The 19024-nt window shown below is 36.1% G+C and overlaps 1 protein-coding gene across 1 annotated transcript in view; it reads left to right on the forward strand.

The window, feature by feature from the left end:
• Positions 1-19024, forward strand: part of LOC126248500 (ATP-binding cassette sub-family C member 4-like) — a 289894-nt gene that overhangs the window by 165215 nt on the left and 105655 nt on the right. The window contains exons 8-11 of the mRNA XM_049949538.1: positions 5115-5225; positions 10941-11120; positions 13519-13805; positions 14794-14977. Coding sequence (XP_049805495.1) covers positions 5115-5225; positions 10941-11120; positions 13519-13805; positions 14794-14977 — 762 coding nt within the window. The remainder of the gene's footprint in view (positions 1-5114; positions 5226-10940; positions 11121-13518; positions 13806-14793; positions 14978-19024) is intronic.

Here is a 19024-nt window from a genome sequence, read left to right on the forward strand (position 1 = left end):
CTGTGTATCACTATTCTTCCTGCACTCCATATGTTAATGGGATGGGAGAAAGCCCTAATAATTGGTAAGTGGAACATACCCCCTGCCATGCACTCTCCGAGGTTTGCACAGTATAGATGTAGATGTAGACCCTTCATGCGAATCCTGGACTTTATCGTTTTGTGATAAGTTTGTACTGATAACATGAATCTATTCATCTGGAGGGTTTTTCCCACAGAAGAATTGTCCATGTTTTGAATTTCAGTCAAGTCACATCCATGCATCATTGTTTTTGTTCAAGAGTCAAGGTGCGCAGGACAATCATTGCACTCACTTTTCTCTTCTTCAAAACATTTTGAAGAATGTCAGCAACCCTTGATTCAGAGATGTTGGTTCGTTGCAATTGTGACACAACATCATAGACTTATTACAGCTGCATATCTGTTACTTAACGCACAGTCTTGCTCACAACTGACTGTTTGAATGCACCTTTATTGAGAGCAGTTATAGTTCAAGCTGCTACCCTAGTTACAGTGCTTGCGTTGCTTAAAAACCAGGAAGAAAACCATTCTCGAACTTTTCAGATGGATGGCCTATATTTCAGCTCAACCCTTTAATATTCCATTTGCTTGCTCTAAAAGACATTGGTTGTGTGACTGAAGACAGCACCATTAATTAAAATCTGTTTTGTACAGAATGGCAATCAACTCAACATACTGTAAATCTAATGCTATGCTGCTACACCGAAACCTGTCTCTTAAATTAGTTAGCTTATGTAATAATGAGTAATGTGGTTAACCTTCAAGCATTTTTGTTATTAAATCTGTTGAAGAACTGAAGAACTAAGGAAAGCTATCGCCAAGTTGATTTTAGTTCCTCAGAATTACTAGAAGATAACTGTTGTAAGTCATTAACAGTTATTTATATGTTTACATTACCAAAGGTTTCATCTACTTTTATCCTAAATGCAGTAAAGAGCTTTAAATCATCAGACATTGTAGACATATATGATGCACTGTTATCTTATAACTTATTTAAGAAAGTAATAGGTATTCTGGTACCAGAGACAGCAGCCTAAAACATCTAAAATCAATGTAGACAACTGTGAACAAGTTGTCTGCATAGGTATAGAAATACCTATTGCGGAACAAATCACACTATATGTGCTCCACAGGGATCTGTGTTGTAACCTGTTTTGTCCCGGATAGTCATTAATGACCTACTCTCATTTATAAAATCCAACACAGTGTTATATGCAGATTACACAACTTAAAATTTACTGTAGTAATGACTCAACAGCCTGAAAAAAATGAGCTGATAATACAATTCCCAAAGCATCTTTTGGTTTAGAGCCAATAGAGTTTAGCTTAATAAAAACAGAACAGAACAGAACAAAAAGGCTTTGGTGTATAAACCACACTACCCCCTGATGGCTCCAACTGTGTTGAGTTCTTCGGTTATATTTTGTGAAAAGGTATTGAGGGGGCAGCAAGTAAAATACATTAATGGAAAGTTGACTAGAGTAATTTAAGGCATATTATGAATTTTATACCTGACGTCTATGTTAGAATGTGTTGTTAAGCATTTTCCCAAAGCATTCTCTGATATAGTAGGCTTTTTATCTTGTGAAGCAACTACAGTTATATTCATGACATCTTGTAAGAGCAGTAGAAGGCAATTACAGTAATTACTCGATCTTTAATAAAGCACTTTGCAAGGTGGCACAATGATACGGTAATGGATTTGTAGACAGAAGGAAATAACCACAAATTCCCATACAGCCATCCAGATGTAATACAGCATGGAGTGTTTTCTTACCAATCTTCCCAAATCTGAGCTTCTCCTCAGTCTCTAATGTCTTCATCATTGATGGGAAATTACAAAATGTATTAATTTATGCAAAGAGGAACTTGTCAGGAGTAAAACAATGTTGCAATGCAAGAAACAATAAACATACTTGTACACTGTACCATATATTGTCAATATCAGTCAACAGCTATGAGCTCGTAGGACACACACTATTAAATAACTTTCCACTAGCCCTACAAGATCTTCCTGAACTGTAATTTGAACAAATAATACATGACAGGTTACATAATACCCTTTGTATGCGCTCTACGGCCTGATGATAGGCATTAATTTTGTTGTAATGTTGTAATTTCAGTAGTATACCAACTGTACTTTCCAAGTATTAATGTATTAATGTTGGGAAGATTAGGGTAAGAATGCACAAGTAACATTTTATACTGTGGATAAAAACTATTTCTAAACAAATGAAAAACTATGCAATGTGCACATCATCTAATAACCTAACTGTATCAACTTATAAAACCTTAAATCTAACTAAAATTATTTGTTTTCACTATTTTTCAAATGTTTATATTTGCCCTGTCTTAGCTGCCTTGTCAGGTAACTATCTGCATGGGAGGAGGGGTTAAAACTGAGAAATCTTTAAGCTTAAGCTTTAATAATCATCATGAATAAACCTGCATAATAAGAATATGCCTTTGAGCCACCAGTGTCAGCACTGTACACACTTCACCCAGTATTCTTCATAGGTCACACTGCAACCAGTGCAAAACGCTGATTCTTCACATTGCAGTTGTATTGTTTTGATCTGATAGATTTTGAGCCCTTCTTGTCTTTTTCTATTTCAAGCTTTCTTTCACAGATGTCTCCCTTAATCTTTTTATCACCACTTTCTTTGCCTATTTTTTCCTTTTCTTGAAGTTCTTGTTCCTTCTTTTGTTTTTGTTTTTCTCTATAAATACAATTTTAAATGGTGACTTAATACTATTTCATAATTTGGTACATTGAATTGCGTTGTTTCAACTTTGTTCTTCTTTGGTAGCAACAACTGAACAAACAGATTTTGTTTTCTGGTTTTGGATGCCTTGTAATGTTTTATGGCTGTTATTTTCAAATTTAGCTTGTTTCTCTTAAGCTTCATGTTAGCAGCAATATCAGCACCAGTTAACCTAGCTGATGGACCACTTTGAGTGATGGATGCATTAAATCTTTCATTGGAAAGCATTTCTACTTTTTTGTCTTGTTTCCTTGAAGTTGGTAAGTTTTCAGGATCCCCCCCCCCATAATGAGAAATCTCAGGTATGATTTCATCAAGGAATACAGGGACACCAACCAAATCATAAGCTATAATGACATCAGGATTGTCTTCTGCTCCTTCCTCTCCAGAGCCATTTTGCATACTTTAAGAAACATGGGTATGTTTATCAGTCACTAAAGAAGGGGCAAAATCTACGTTAGTAAACACATCTGGATTGAATGGGTATATTCCAGTTGACTGAAATCATTTAAGTGCTTTGTCAATCATTGAAATCCTGTTGTATGCTTCTCTAAATATAGAAGTAATGGGCAGTTGTGTCACAGCAAATTCTGTATTGGTCACCACCAATATCTCCACCTCCACTGAGATGCAGTCTCCTGAGGACCTAAAAAAACTCATGTCCAGAGGTTGTGTTTTATGACTGGCAAGGGTTATCAAGGAAACTATAGTTATAAAACTTTGCCTGCAAAGGTTCACAAGCAAAATACTTAGATAAGTAGTGTGATTATCTAGAAGTAACAAAACTGACTCGGTTTCAGTTGGTTTTATGTTTTGGGGAGAGTGCTTCAGCCAGTCAACAAAGATCTCAGCAGTTATATAGCCACTGCCAGAAAGAATGGGTAATGTTTCAGCAGGTGCTTCAGTGTAAATTATCTGTTTCAGCCTTTCCCTATATTATGGCTGATAGTGTGTAAATACCTGAAGCACTAAATCAAGCAACAATACTTACATTTTGACCTCTTTCTCCTGGAGACATCTTACAGGCCCTTATTTTACCCATTAGTGAAATAATTTTGGATGTTTTGTTAGGCACTATTGATAAGTGTCATTCGTCACAATTAATGATCATGTCCAAAGGGAATATCTTTCTTTCATAAATAGATTCAAAGTTCTCAAAGAATCTTTTAACTTGTATTTTCTTAAAACTGATTGCCCTTCACATGCTACAATTTTCTGGCTGTCACAAAGACATCCTATGTCTTTTCAGAAACCTTTGACTCAGTCTTTCCCACTATATTCTTTACACTATTAAAGCAGCCACATAAGCCATTAACTTCAGCAAACTAATAAGTAATTTGTGTGATTTTCTTCCTCGTCAAACCATAAAATGATACATCCAAATTTTTGCATCAACTTTCCAGCTGTTCTTCCATTTCATCACAAAAATCTTCTTGAACCTCTCAAAAATAGAAGGGACACTCCCCTGGGAGGGGGGAAAAAGCTTAAGACACTTATATAATATGTCAATATCATCAGCAAGGGTTAATAAATTGTTTATGGATTAAACCTATAATTGCAAGTATATTCTTCCTAAGACAAATTTGAGTAGTAGACATCCCAGTGCCAAAGAGTTTTGCAACTTGCCTCTTGCTTTCACCATTTTCAGTTCTAATGCTTATGTCATTTAGTATTTCTTTAGGGAAAATTAGCTTCATATCAGTTTTTCTGTTGTAATTACCCATTGCTTTACCTGTTATACTAACAATTTAAAGTATGGATGAGTTAAGTGCTATCAGCACAATAAAAACAAATAATGCATACACACAGAGATAGGGTGACCACTACTGTGTACCCCAAATATTAGCCAACCTCTGAGTGCACACCCTTGGTCACCATTGACATAAAAATGTAATCTCAGATCTCTCTTTCATTCTCAAGCCTTATCTTGCAGTGTATTACATTACTCAGTAGCTACATATCTGCTTTCCATTGTGGTAATATTGGAAATTATGCTGAATCAATGTCAACACCCTGTATTGCTAATAAACTGACTGAAAAAATTATAATGAATTACTAAAACACATTTCTTACCTACTAATCACATACATGTGGCCAGAGGCAGATCATATGCTGCCATACTCATCAGGAGAGGGTGAGTAACTGGCAGGTAGCATAAGGTGCCTGACCATGTTAGCCAACTTAAAAAATATAGCAACTTGCACTCTTACCTGACTGCACACTCTTAGCTGACTCTCCACTAATGATGTATGATGATGTTACCAGTTGCTGCAGTTGCCTAAAAGAATTAAAATTACTGTGATTTATGATTATTTTTGTACTTTTTCAGGTTTTTGTGCTGGCGCAGTATTACAATATTCTTACACTGACACTCACATACTTCTTCCCAATGGGCATATACAGTTGTGGAGAGTGTCAAGTGTCTATAAAAAGAGTACAGGTATGTGTTGCTCTAAATTAGTCTGATAAACTTTATGCTGACAGTATAATCCTAGTGACCCAGTCACACTTCTAGCAGTATTTGGCATATACCAATGTTTAAACCATTGCTGAATCATCCGCATTTTTAAGTGGAAGATACCCATTCTAGATCTTCTTAAGCAATTACATTGAACAATAGTTCTTCTTAGATTACCAAGCGAGGTCGTGCAGTGGTTAGCATACTTGACTTGTATTCAGGAGGATGATGGTTCAAACCTGCATCCGACCATCCTCATTTAGGTTTTCCATGATTTCCCTAAGTTGCTTCAATGCCAGGATGGTTCCTTTAAAAGGGTATGGCCAACATCCTTCCCCACACTTCTCTAATCTGATGGGACCAATGACCTTTCTGTTTGGTCCTCTCCCCCAAATCAACCAACCAGTCTTCTTAGATTGACAATTAAAAGTCTGTGCATGTGAAATTCTGCTACTGGAAAGTCATTATTGTGCCACCTAACAGAAAAAGGAAACCAAATGATAATCTGTGAGATTTTAATATTAATTTTCTGAAAGATTCAGATAAAAGAAATGATTATAACGTGGGTTCTGCTATCAAGAGTCACACCATAATTACACAGGAAAGTAGTACACTAATAGATAGTACAGTTGTAGTTAACCACTAAATCAGTGATATGAATGTTTCCCAAGTAGTGAATGACTTCTATGACTATGACACACGAGCAACAAAGTGGTTGGTTGCAACAAAGTGGTATCATGGAAAACAGAGTAATTAAATGACAGACAACAAAATGTTCTGAGTCAACATTAAAGGATGCTGGTTAGAGATAGAGATGTATAGTGTGACAGATCTCAGTTCCAAATTTAATGTATTTATTTATGGTTTTTTGTCATTCTTTGGTAGCTGCTTATCATCAAAAATACTTACGCAAGGAAAAGGAAATTATATAAAATGGTCAGGACAGACACAGAAGTGTAACTGATTTCAAATAACAAGATATATTGTACTATCTTAGGGATATTGATTAGAAAATAATACAAAAACCTCTGTATAACCTCTGAAACTAGTGACTCAGATAATAAGATTAAACTTAAATGGTTACACATAAAGGAGAAAATGTGAAATACATTAAGGAGTGTAGAGCCTCTGTTATTAAAATTTAGTAGTTAGTTAGCCTTTCTATTTATTGATCACTTCCTTGAAGTAGCCACGAAGATTTGTAGGGCAGCTCAATTTATAAAGCAATGGAATATATGCCCACATAAATACAGCCAAATCATAATTATCCCACACTCTGTCATAGAAATTAAGTATATAATTAACTTTCTTTAAAGCAAAAATTCTTATGGAGTTGATAATATCACAATTAAATAGCCGAAATACTGTTTCACATGTATTCAGTTTCATATGCAACAAAAATCACTATCATAGGGGATACTTCCAGACAGACTGAAGTATGCTACTTTCAATCTACTTTATGAAAAAGGCAGTAATACAGGTATTGATAATTACTGATGAAATTTGCTGTTAAGCTCCCTATCAAAATTACTGGAATATATATATAAAGACCAAATATGTCTGCTTGTGTCTGTATATGTGTGGATGGATATGTGTGTGTGTGCGAGTGTATACCCGTCCTTTTTTCCCCCTAAGGTAAGTCTTTCCGCTCCCGGGATTGGAATGACTCCTTACCCTCTCCCTTAAAACCCACATCCTTTCGTCTTTCCCTCTCCTTCCCTCTTTCCTGATGAGGCAACAGTTTGTTGCGAAAGCTTGAATTTTGTGTGTATGTTTGTGTTTGTTTGTGTGTCTATCGACCTGCCAGGACTTTCATTTGGTAAGTCACATCATCTTTGTTTTTATATATATATATATATATATATATATATATATATATATATATATATATATATATATATATATATACCACGTGGAATGTTTCCCTCTATTATATTGTTACTGGAATATATTGTATACCGAAGAACCATAATACACCTCTCTCATAAAAGGATATTTAGCTAGTCTCCAACTGAATTTCAGAAGCGTGTCTCCAGAAAACAAGTCATTTTTCAATTAAAAAAGAAAAATATTCTAAATTTAATTGCTGAAATACTGTCAACTGGTAATTACTGTGACTTGTCCAGAGCATTTGACTGTAGAGTTGACAATATGCTCCTTACTGTTCTTGCTACAGTACATGCTCAGAAAGCTGAGTGTGTTAAAGTGCCCATAGGAAGATGCAATGGCCCCAGATAAAATCCAGTTCATGGATTAATGATGGAGACCATTGTGATGGCCAGCCTGGATGTGGCTTTATAGTGATTTTCCACATACACTTATATAAATAGCAGACTCATTCCCAGATTTACATTTCAGTTACACAATGTGTAAACACTTTGAAAAACTCTCATACTTGACTATGCAATATACATTAATGCAGGCAGAAGGGACACATGGATTTCTCTCTGGTGAAAGGTGTCAGTAGCTTTGAAATGCCTTTAGGAGTGATGACAACATCATAATAATAGCCTATATACATGTCTGGTTTTCCACAAAATTGAGTATGATACCACTCCCACCCAGGCATTGATTGGATGTCAGGCACCAGAATGGATGTATGGATATTGTTTTATGGTCTTCAATCACATGACTGGTTTCCTGATGCTCTTCATGCTAGTCTACTTTTGTGCATGTCTCTTTATCCCTACATAATTGTTGAAACATACATCCACTTAAACCTGCTTGCTGTATTCATGCCTTGGCTTCCCTTTCAATTTTACCCCGTACATTTACTTCTGGTATGAAATTCATGATTTGTTTATGCTTCAAGGTGTGGCCTATCAATCAATCCCTTCTCTTAGTGAAGATTGTTTGTCTTTCTTGTGATTTCTTATATTACCTTAACAAAAAATATGTTATGCAGGACTGAACAAACACTGCAAAGGCTTTTACATTACAAAAATTTATTACGATAGAACTGGAACTGTTCGTCCCATATATCATGGTTTTCTGTCCATGTACACAAAGGCAAAAACATTAATTTGTAAGGTATTTTTAAACACTTTATCACTTACCTGAAATTTAGTCTTTCACATTATATAGAACCTGCTCTGGTATAGATAAAGGCCATGTTTCTGTTAAAAGAAGCATCTACATGTCTCTGATAGTGACTGAATGTTGCCATGATCAGTGAGGAGACCAATGAATGACAAGTACAAGGTGTCCAGTGAAGGAGCCTCTGATTTCAAAATTAAATATCTCCTAAACTAAGATGGGTGCAACAAGAGATATGTTCATTGTGAAAGCTGTAACAGTTCTATAGAGAAGTTACACAAAAGTTTTGAAATAGTTTGAAAAGCTGATAGCAGATGGCACAGTGCACTGTGCAGCTCATACAGAATCAGCACGCATAATTACACCAGTCCTCTGCAAACAGCCTTTGCAGTCACATCATAATCTTTTCAAAATGTCCACCACTTGCAACATGGAAGTGGAACAAACAAAGAATGAAATTTATCATTACGTCCTGTAGTGTCTCAATGTAAATGGATCCAGATGCCACACAGATTGCCAATTCAAGCTCATCCAGCATGGTGGGATGATTCAGGTGGGCAGCATCCTTCAATGTGCTCCACAAAAAGTAGTCACAAAGAGTCAGATTAGGTGAATATGGAGGCCAATCCATCTCTGAACCAGTAAATTTGCAATAATCCAATGCAATGACTCTATTCCTGAAATATTCATCACAAAAGTGAAACACCTGTTCACTGTGATGTGGTCTGACCCCAGTTTACCTGTACCACTCATTGCCTAGTTAGACCTCCAGTGTGTGGTTTAACATTCACTAGTGACCATTTCTCACATGAAAAAAGGGCTAATAATACTTCTGCTGCATATGCAGTCAAAACAGTGACTTTAAGAGAATACAGTGGTTCTGCATCACATGAACAGGGATTTTTGGAGCCCCAAGATCACCAGTTTTGTTTATTACTGATTCCAATGAGGTGGAAGTGTGCTTCTTCTATGAACCAGGCGCAAAAATGGTTCAAATGGCTCTGAGCACTATGGGACTCAACATCTGTGGTCATAAGTCCCCTAGAACTTAGAACTACTTAAACCTAACTAACCTAAGGACATCACACACATCCATGCCCGAGGCAGGATTCGAACCTGCGACCGTAGCGGTCGCGTGGTTCCGGACTGAGCGCCTAGAACCGCTAGACCACCGCGGCCGAACCAGGCGCAGCCAACATCAAATCCTTCACTATCAGTCCTTGTGGGAATCTGGCTCACCTTCTGTCAAACAGCTCATACAGGTATGGCTGGATTACTTTAGATTGTGAATGGAAATGTGTAGGATCTGTCTCAGTATTTTCTGTGTGCTGGAATGCTTCATATCAATTTCTGCTGCAATTCTTTGGACTGATCTCCTCAGATTTTGCTGACTATTTCCAGAAAACATGGTGACATTTTCATGAGTAACTACAGTTTGTCTGGGGCCAATATTCTCCACTTGATCATCAGCAACACTGCCTGTCTGCTAAAATTTTGTGAAGAGCTTGTGAATGGTTTTCACATCAGATCCTTTTTGATCACTAAATCATCTTCGAAAACTCCGTCTTTTTGCCATAGGACTGTATTCTAACCTGTGGTATTCCAGTACCTGAAAAACACGTTGTTCAATGGAATACATGATTTCAAACTCTTCCTTCAGTAGGCTAACCTTCTTTCATGTGGCTGTGGTAGAACTGATCATTCTGAGCTGCGGCACACTTTTTATAGGCACTATGTATTGTAATTACAGTGTCATCTGTTAGCAGCTTTTACAACAAACATGAGATTTGTACACTCAGCTATCAATCTTATTTTCTGAGATATTTAATTTTGGAATCAGGAATTCCTTTGCTTGACACCCTATGGTACTAGAATACTACCATTTGTTGGAAAGAATGTGGGTTAATTCAAAATTAGGGTCAAACAAAATACTCTGTGTAACAACTGCAGTATTTTAATTCATAGTGTATTTTCTTTCCTTTTATTCAGGGCATTTGTACAACAAGTGCTTGATAATAGTCTTTGACCAAACCTAGTTACACATTAAAGAATAACTGAAACATCACCTTATGGTGATATGCAATGTCAATTCAGAAGTACCAGTAGTCATTTTTTCCTCTTGTAATAATGTTATCAAATAAAACAATGACTGTATACTCTTTCAAAGAAGTAAAACTGATGTTATTGGTTAAGCATCTCAAAAACTTGTTGAGATTATTACATTTGTGCCTTTCCTTTTTTGCATAAATTCTTCTAGTGTTGTCACCCCATTCTGTTTCACATTTTACAGCTAAGAAAAGACATCTACCAAAAATATGAGCCTCCCAAAACATTTCACACATAAAAGTTGATCTTTAATATTAGTTTTTATGCTGTAATACTCTCTCTAGATGAAAATTTTATTTAATGTGTACAGATTTGTGTTAAATGAGCCATACAAGTGAGAAAGAGTACCAGGGAGTCTTATACAACATCTATGGTCTATGTGTCCAAAATGATACAGAGTTAAATTTTGTGACATAATAACTTGGACAAACATATGACTCAACTTTGATAAGAATAAATTTAACAACAAAATAAGGAAAAAATAATAATATACAATATATATTTCTTGGTTATGCAGTATAGAATTATATTTCCCTATCTTTCCATTTTTTGCAGGAATTTCTTGATAAACGAGAGGAATTGTCTGTAGATGAAGAAGGTGTCGGTAAAGGAGAAATTAGAATGGACCGTGCAACAGCCTGCTGGAGTGCACCACAAGAAACACTAAATGATGTGTACATGCATGTGCTGCCTGGCAGTTTATGTGCTGTAATTGGGCCTGTGGGAAGTGGAAAGGTCAGTAAACTCAGATCTGTCAGCTGATTTCGTGATTATCAAAAAAGAGGTTCACTACTAAGTAAATTAACTTGCAATTTCTTTGGAACTTAAAACTGTGAAAAGATTACATTAGAGATTATGTAAATAATTATTTCATAGACCCATAGTGAGAATTCAGCTATCTATTTTCCATAAGGAACTTAATACATGGATAATTTTCTATTACAAATCCTTATTATAGATGAGAACATAATCCTTTAAACCTTATCTGCAGCTGTGCATGAGCTGTATAACATCTGTTTTTTTTTTTCCTATGACTAATTATTTAGTTTCTAAGATGCTGTAATATTCAACACTGTGCTACATATTAAAATTTTCCTCACTAGATATAAGAGTTTTCTGAGTATCATAACATGTCATAATGTAAAAAAATATGCTGGAGAAACCAACTTTTGGCCACTCTAATCATGGCCAAAATGTTGGTTTCTCCAGTACAGTTTTTTACATTATGACGTGGTACAATACTCTGAAAACTTTTATGTCAACTGACTCTGGCTGTGAGAGCTATGCAGTTACATTTTCCTCTCTAATTAGCCACAGAAAGCAACTGATATTGCACACAACTGTGAAAAACGTATCATACCCATTGCAGAATTGTCTGCAGGATCAATAGAAACTCCATTGTAACTAACCACTGGAATCTGTGACCAAATACAGTCTGTAAAATGATATATACAAAGTTTGACATGCAACAAGTGCTGCACAGAAAATGATACTCATATTGTATGATATCATAATGTTTAATACAGAAATACCTCATACGATCATTTCTCAAAGTGGCTTCATTCCATTTGAGGAGGTAAAACACTGTGATTAGTTAGTTGTTTAATCCATTTCATCTTTTTGTTCCTACCCTCCAGTAACTCACTCTTTCTCCTTATCCTGACATTTTTACTCAACACTCATCTCAAGCTGTGAAAAATGCCTCAGAGCTGAAACACTTCCCCACTAATGTGACCTATTCTCTGAACTGATTTCTTGTTTGTCCCTCTAATTTTTTCCCCACTTCTTTCTGTTTAATGTTTCATGCCAATTAAATTTTAATAACCTTAAATTTTTCATTATGTTACTACAGGCATTGTTTTATTCTTTTGTATTACAAATGTGTATTACATATTTCTTTACTAGTGTTTATTTAAACAGTAGTTGTACTGTAGTTTTTTTCTGCAGCTGATTATCTTCCAATCCTTTTTAACCATCTAATGATTACCATCATTCCCATTTCTTCATTATAGTAGTTATTCTAGAAAGTTATTGGCATCTTTAATATTACAGATGACCCAGAATGGGCCTTCTTTAAAATATAATTTCTGGCTTAAACACAGTGTGTTTAAAAAAGATTCATCTAATTTCACAAGAATATATCTTCTACATAAAGAATAATAAAAATAAATAAAGAACCAAATGAATGAAGACAGAGACTTGGACTGAATTTTAACTCACACATCAAAACAAAAAGTTTACCTTTCTACCAACTATAAGTTGCAGGTTCATGTGATTGCTGGTACGGGTCTCCCTGGTGCTGCTAGCTTATCTGTTCACTCATATGATTTGATATGGTGATGATGCAACAACAAAAGACATTTTGCATTCTCCATTTCAACAGGTTTAATTCATTTGCAACTGTGTAGTGTGATTGTAGTCAAGAGTACTGTATTTCACATCCCACAGCTAAAAGCACTTGATGGTAACAGCAATTTTAATGTCACATGGTCTCACAGTACCGAACGGCTGAAAGCAAGGGGAAACTACAGCCATAATTTTTCCCGGGGGCATGCAGCTTTACTGTCAGAAGGATGTAGGTTGCAGTAGGTACTGGGAGATGAAGAAGCTTGCACAGGATAGAGTAGCATGGAGAGCTGCATCAAACCAGTCTCAGGACTGAAGACCACAACAACAACATGGTCTCACAGTGTGTTAATTATTTTTCTTTGTGGGGGTTTGTGAAGGACTTCATCTATGTGGCTTATCTTTCAACAACTGTGAATGAACTTCTGTGTTATATTGCCACATCAATGAAAGCAGGATTCCCAGAAATGCAAATTATGGAGGATACATTGAACATTTGTGAAAGATAAATGAAAATTTTGATCCTAAATGCAATTATAAAAAGGCTTCCAATGTATGTGCATGCATGTAAAAGATATATTGTTATAAAGTTAACTGGTCCTTTTGGAAATAAAACTAAAGCTTCTATCTTTATTTATCTATAAGATATAATCTTGTGAATGAGAATGAATTTTTTTGAAACACCCTACATTTATTAGCGTTAATGAAAGTTCATTTACAATATAATACACTGGCAAAACATTTTATTTTTAATTTGCAAACTGATAAGTATTTTGCTTGGTTGCAGAGTTCTCTTCTTTACTCAATTCTTGGAGAGTTACGGTTGAAAAATGGATCTGTTGCTCGTAGAGGTACAGTAGCTTATGTAAATCAAGAGCCATGGGTTTTCACAGGAACTGTAAAGCAAAATATTCTATTTGGACAACCGTTTGACAGCCATAAATACAAAGAAATAGTCAGAGTGTGTTTCTTAGAAAGGGATTTCCAGTTACTGCCAAAAGGAGATGAAACCATAGTAGGAGGAAGAGGCATTAATCTTAGTGGAGGACAGCGAGCACGAATTAATCTGGCAAGGTAATTAATTCCTATTGTAATTTAAAAAATACTATTTTGCTGAACTACTAACACAAATGAAAGATGTTGGGGATTTTACTTATGGATAAAGAAATGCCGCGTGGGATTAGCCGAGCAGTCTAAGGCGCTGCAGTCATGGACTGTGCGGCTGGTCCTGGCGGAAGTTCGAGTCCTCCCTCGGGCATGGATGTGTGTGTGTTTGTCCTTAGGATAATTTAGGTTAAGTAGTGTGTAAGCTTAGGAACTGATGACCTTAGCAGTCAAGTCTCATAAGATTTCACACACATTTGAACATTTTTTTGATAAAGAAATTTCTAGTTCAAATTCAGAAACCATGGAAATTAAATTAATCAGTGACTTGCGTTTCCATTAAAAGTTTTTTTTTTTTTCAATGAAATTGTACATAACAGACTAACTATGATGTAGAAAGAAACAGATTCAAAATAACCAAGTACAATGTTCACATTTCATAGCACTGACTATTTTCATATAGGAGATGGAACTTTATGTCTATGTTACCGTACTTATTACAATAATGTTATATTATTATGGTGTTTCTGTTGAGGTTCACAGTTAGATAGTAAAAGATAAATGTCAATTAATATTAGTAAGCTTTCACAGAAATGTTACTTAAGAATTCATTTTGAAAAGGATAGTTGCTAGTCAGCATGTACTGGAGATGCTGAGTCTCATGTAGGCACAACGAAAAGACTGTCGTGTGTCTGTGTTGTCTCATTCTGATGAAGGCCTTTTTGGCCAAAAGCCTACTTGCTGACAGTCTTTTTGTTGTGCCTATCTGTGGCTCAGCATATCCGCTCTATGGTGAGTAGCAACTAAGCTTTTCATAATATTGTCATTATTTCATACTGGATTTTCCACTGTTTGATTTTACTTAAGAATTTATACAATGTTTCACCACAGCTGCATTCAATTTGAATTTTATATTTTCATTGAAACATTTTTCTATTTTTCTTCTTCTTTTCTTCAGGGCTGTATACAGCAATGCTGACATTTATCTTTTAGATGATCCTTTATCAGCAGTTGACACGCATGTTGGAAAACATCTGTTCAATGAATGTATATGTGGGTATTTAGAACAAAAAACCAGGATTTTAGTGACACATCAGCTGCAGTACCTCCAGAAAGCAGATCATATTGTAATTCTGAATAATGTAAGTTCTAGACTGTACCATAATTATCTACAAAGTTATTATATCTAAAAATTACTTTTCTATTCTAATTCTGAAAATTTTAATTGATAACTCCAATAATGTGTGGAAATAAGGAAATATTCTGTGTAGATACACTGATGGAATCTCATAGGATGATTAACTATGCAATTAGCATTGCAATTGTACAAAATTCTTGATTTTCACAAGTCATCTCACCAAATAATAATACAAACTAATTAGCCAAAACATGACCACCTGCTTAATAGAGTGTAGGTCCACCTTTGGAATTCAATACCACTTTGATTCTATGTGGCATGGATTTGACAAGCCCTTATGGGCATGGAACTGGCACTAATTTGAGTCCCAAGATGAGTTCCATCAGCTTCAGATAAGGTGAATTTAGAGGACAAGACATCAGTGTGAGCTTACTGTAATACCTCTAAAACCACTTTAGTGTGATTCTGGCCTTGTGACACTGATAGTTATCTTGATGGAAAATACCATCATGCACAGGGAAGACATCAAGCATGAGAAGGTGCAAGCAGTCTGCAATAATTATCATGTTGTCCATAGATGTCAAGGTGCCTATGATTACTGTCATACTACATGGATAACATAATACTGTTCCCATAATGCAGCATCTGTCGTGCAGTGCATGTTTCAAGCAGCTGTTCACCTGGATGATAGCATGATCCACAGTCATATCTCAGTGGTCCTGTGCCTACTGCAATTATAGTTGACAATGTGACATTGTCAATGTGGGAACACATAGGGGTCACCTGCTGCAGAACCCCATTTTCAGTAATTTGATCTGAATAGTATGCTTGCATCAGCATTGTACTCTGTCATCAGATCTGCCTCAGACTGATGTCTATCCTGCTTTATAGAGTGCAAATGCAACATTTCATTAGCTGCTCATTGTTTCACCATTCTTCAACCTCATTCCATAGATCCTAATGACAGTAGCACATGAACAGTTGACAGCTTCACCATTTCTGAGATACTTGCAGCCAGATGACTGGCCAAAGCAATCTGTCCATTGTGAAAGATGTGTATATCAATGGATTTCCCTATTTGTGGCCGTCATCATTGCTAGAATTATGTCCCACTTGCCTCTGCTCTACTTATATACCTTACGTCTGCTTAGAAAATGGTATATGATCCTTTCTATAAATACAGTATTAAAATTGTTGTAAAATACAATTGTTACTAATATATACTGCACTACATGTTTTCATATTCTGAAGACCATGTTTCTCAAGCTGTTAAGTGAGAAATAAACTACCATAGTATTTATGAGACCTTTGAACTAATGGATGAAAGCATATAGAAGCTCTGGATGAAAGCAGGAACATTTTTAAGATTCTCAGATTGAAAGACTGATTTCATCTGTCTCCCATTCTGAGATCATTCTTGCATCCAACTTTAGTTTTTACTGGAAACATTGAACTTAACATATATAGCAGCCTCACATTCAATAAAATGGGTAGATGTATGAAATAAGGCTCCTGTTCTCAGCAAAGGAACTGAAAATACCCAGCAGATGATTTGTACATGTAAAATTAAAATGCTGAATGAGGACACTCAGTCAGTTCTCCTTGAAAAATGTTAAATTCCTGGTCTGAATCTAGTGACATATTTGAGTGTAATGCAGATGGCACTGGTCAATGTGCTGCTTTGCATTATCCTCAGTAATGATGTAGTGGACAAGGAGAGGAATTATCAAATACCCTAAGAATAGGTGAAATGGTTTAACATGCAATTCCAGCTTAGGAAGTGTATGTACGAGAAACAGTTAATTGTATTTATGAAGTAAATGATATGATGCTGAAATATATGGAAAAGTAGTTGCTTATCGGCAGCCGAAATAGAAGTACTTTAACTTATGCAGAAATAACATATAAACAAAGGAAAACAAAAAATTGCTGTTCAATGTCATGTTCATGAAATTTCGAAAACATGTATTTTATTGGAAAATGGTAGGAGATAAGCAAAAGCTAAAATTATCAAATGGAAATACACGTTTACTCAGTCCCATGTCAGGGCAAACCATATCTCATTATTCCTCTTTTGGTGATTAATAAGTTGTTAGTGGCCACACAACTTCTATGCTGCCATTATTCTATATTTTGTATAAGGATCATGAGAATATATTTATAAATGGTCTAGTGGATCACATGAGAAGTTCCATAAGGCTTTTGTGCTATTATATACAGAGCAGTAAAAAATTTAGAAAATTGTAGTGAAATACAGGAAGAACTGCAGATGGTTGGTTGTTTTTGGGGAAGGAGACCAGACAGCGTGGTCATTGGTCTCATCGGATTAGGGAAGGATGGGGAAGGAAGTCGGCCGTGCCCTTTCAGAGGAACCATCCCGGCATTTGCCTGAAGTGACTTAGGGAAATCACGGAAAACCTAAATCAGGATGGCCGGACGCGGGATTGAACCCTCGTCCTCCCGAATGCGAGTCCAGTGTCTAACCACTGCGCCACCTCGCTCGGTGGAACTGCAGAGGATTGATGCTTGGTGCAGGGATTGGCAGTTGACAGTTAGTATAAACAAATGTAATGTATTGCTCATAAGCAGGCAGAAAGACCCAGTAGTTATGATTATATGATTACAAGACAATCACTCAAAACAGTCACATGCATTTAATATGTGGAAGTGAGTGTACAGAGCTATTTAAAGTGGAATGACCACATGAAAGTAATCATAGGTAGGGCAGATGCCATAATGAGTTTAATTGCAAGAATCCTCAAAAAGTGCATTCCTTCCAAAAAGGAGTGAGTTTACAAAACCCCCATTTGACAAGACTTGAATATTTCCAGTCAGTACAGGATGGATAGAGGAAATAGAAAAGATCCAAAAATTAGCAACAAATTTCATTACAAGTTCATTTCGCAAGTGTGAGAGCACCATTGAGATGCTCAACCATCTCCACTGCAGACACTACGAGTGTTGTTTGCTGGTAAAATTCTAAAAGTGTATGTTCCTAGAACAGCCAACTGATACATCACTTCTTCCTAAATGTATCTTGTGGAAAGACTATGAAGGTAAAGAGATTTGAGCTCACATGGAGCCTTACCAACAACTGCTCTTCACGCAGGCAATTTGTGACGAGAACAAAAAACGTGGAAGTGACACTGGTACAAGAAGTACTTTCCACCACACACTGTAAGGTGGACTATGGAGTATAGGTGTAGATATAGATAAGATAAGAGAGATTAGTGCACAAACTGAGGCATATAAACAGTACTTTTCTCCCTCACTCTGTATGCAAATGGAATAGGAGGGATAAAAAACATGGGTATGATATACCCTCTGTCATGCTTTGTACAGTGGCTTGTGGAATATAAAGTAGATGTAGATGTTAGCAGATTTGAATGTGAATTTTTACATGAATAACAAAAGAAAATAGGTCCTTGCACACTACAATAAAGCTTCCTACTGATTCTATATTGTAACTTTAACGTTTGCATAATATGTAAACTGTGCCTTCATTCACCTCTAAACTACTCTGGCAGGATAAATACATTTTTTATCTCAAAAAAGTTTCCAGTACCACAGGTTTTAATAGGGAATTCATTTACACTTCTCTGCAAAATTTAAGGACAAGATGGATAAATTAACATAACATATTAACTATTTGTGGGAGTATGTTGTGAGATGTCTCCCAGTCATCCAAAGAAAGCTAGCTGTCACGTGGCATGTGGTCAGGATGACTGTGGTGCCAAAAGAGGCTGGCCCCACAACATGAGGCTCTTAAACAAATACTTGAAAAGAAAGTGCATGTCAATCAGCAAGCAGTTACAGAGCACTGTCGTGGTGTTTTTCATTAGAAAATGGCACAGAGGGAAATGACACAGGGAAGAATCATTAGGAAAATGAAAGAAGGATGAGACGTGACAAATGTAGTCCAGGAGTTTGCTATTGCTCAAAGCATTGTACCACATACATAGGGAGCATTTTGAACCATAGGCAGGACTTTCCCAATGGGAGGTGATCATTAAGCATGGTTCAACTACATTAGCAGATGACTGATTAACTG

This window comes from Schistocerca nitens, chromosome 3, assembly GCF_023898315.1.
Source record: "Schistocerca nitens isolate TAMUIC-IGC-003100 chromosome 3, iqSchNite1.1, whole genome shotgun sequence".
NCBI lineage: Eukaryota > Metazoa > Arthropoda > Insecta > Orthoptera > Acrididae > Schistocerca > Schistocerca nitens.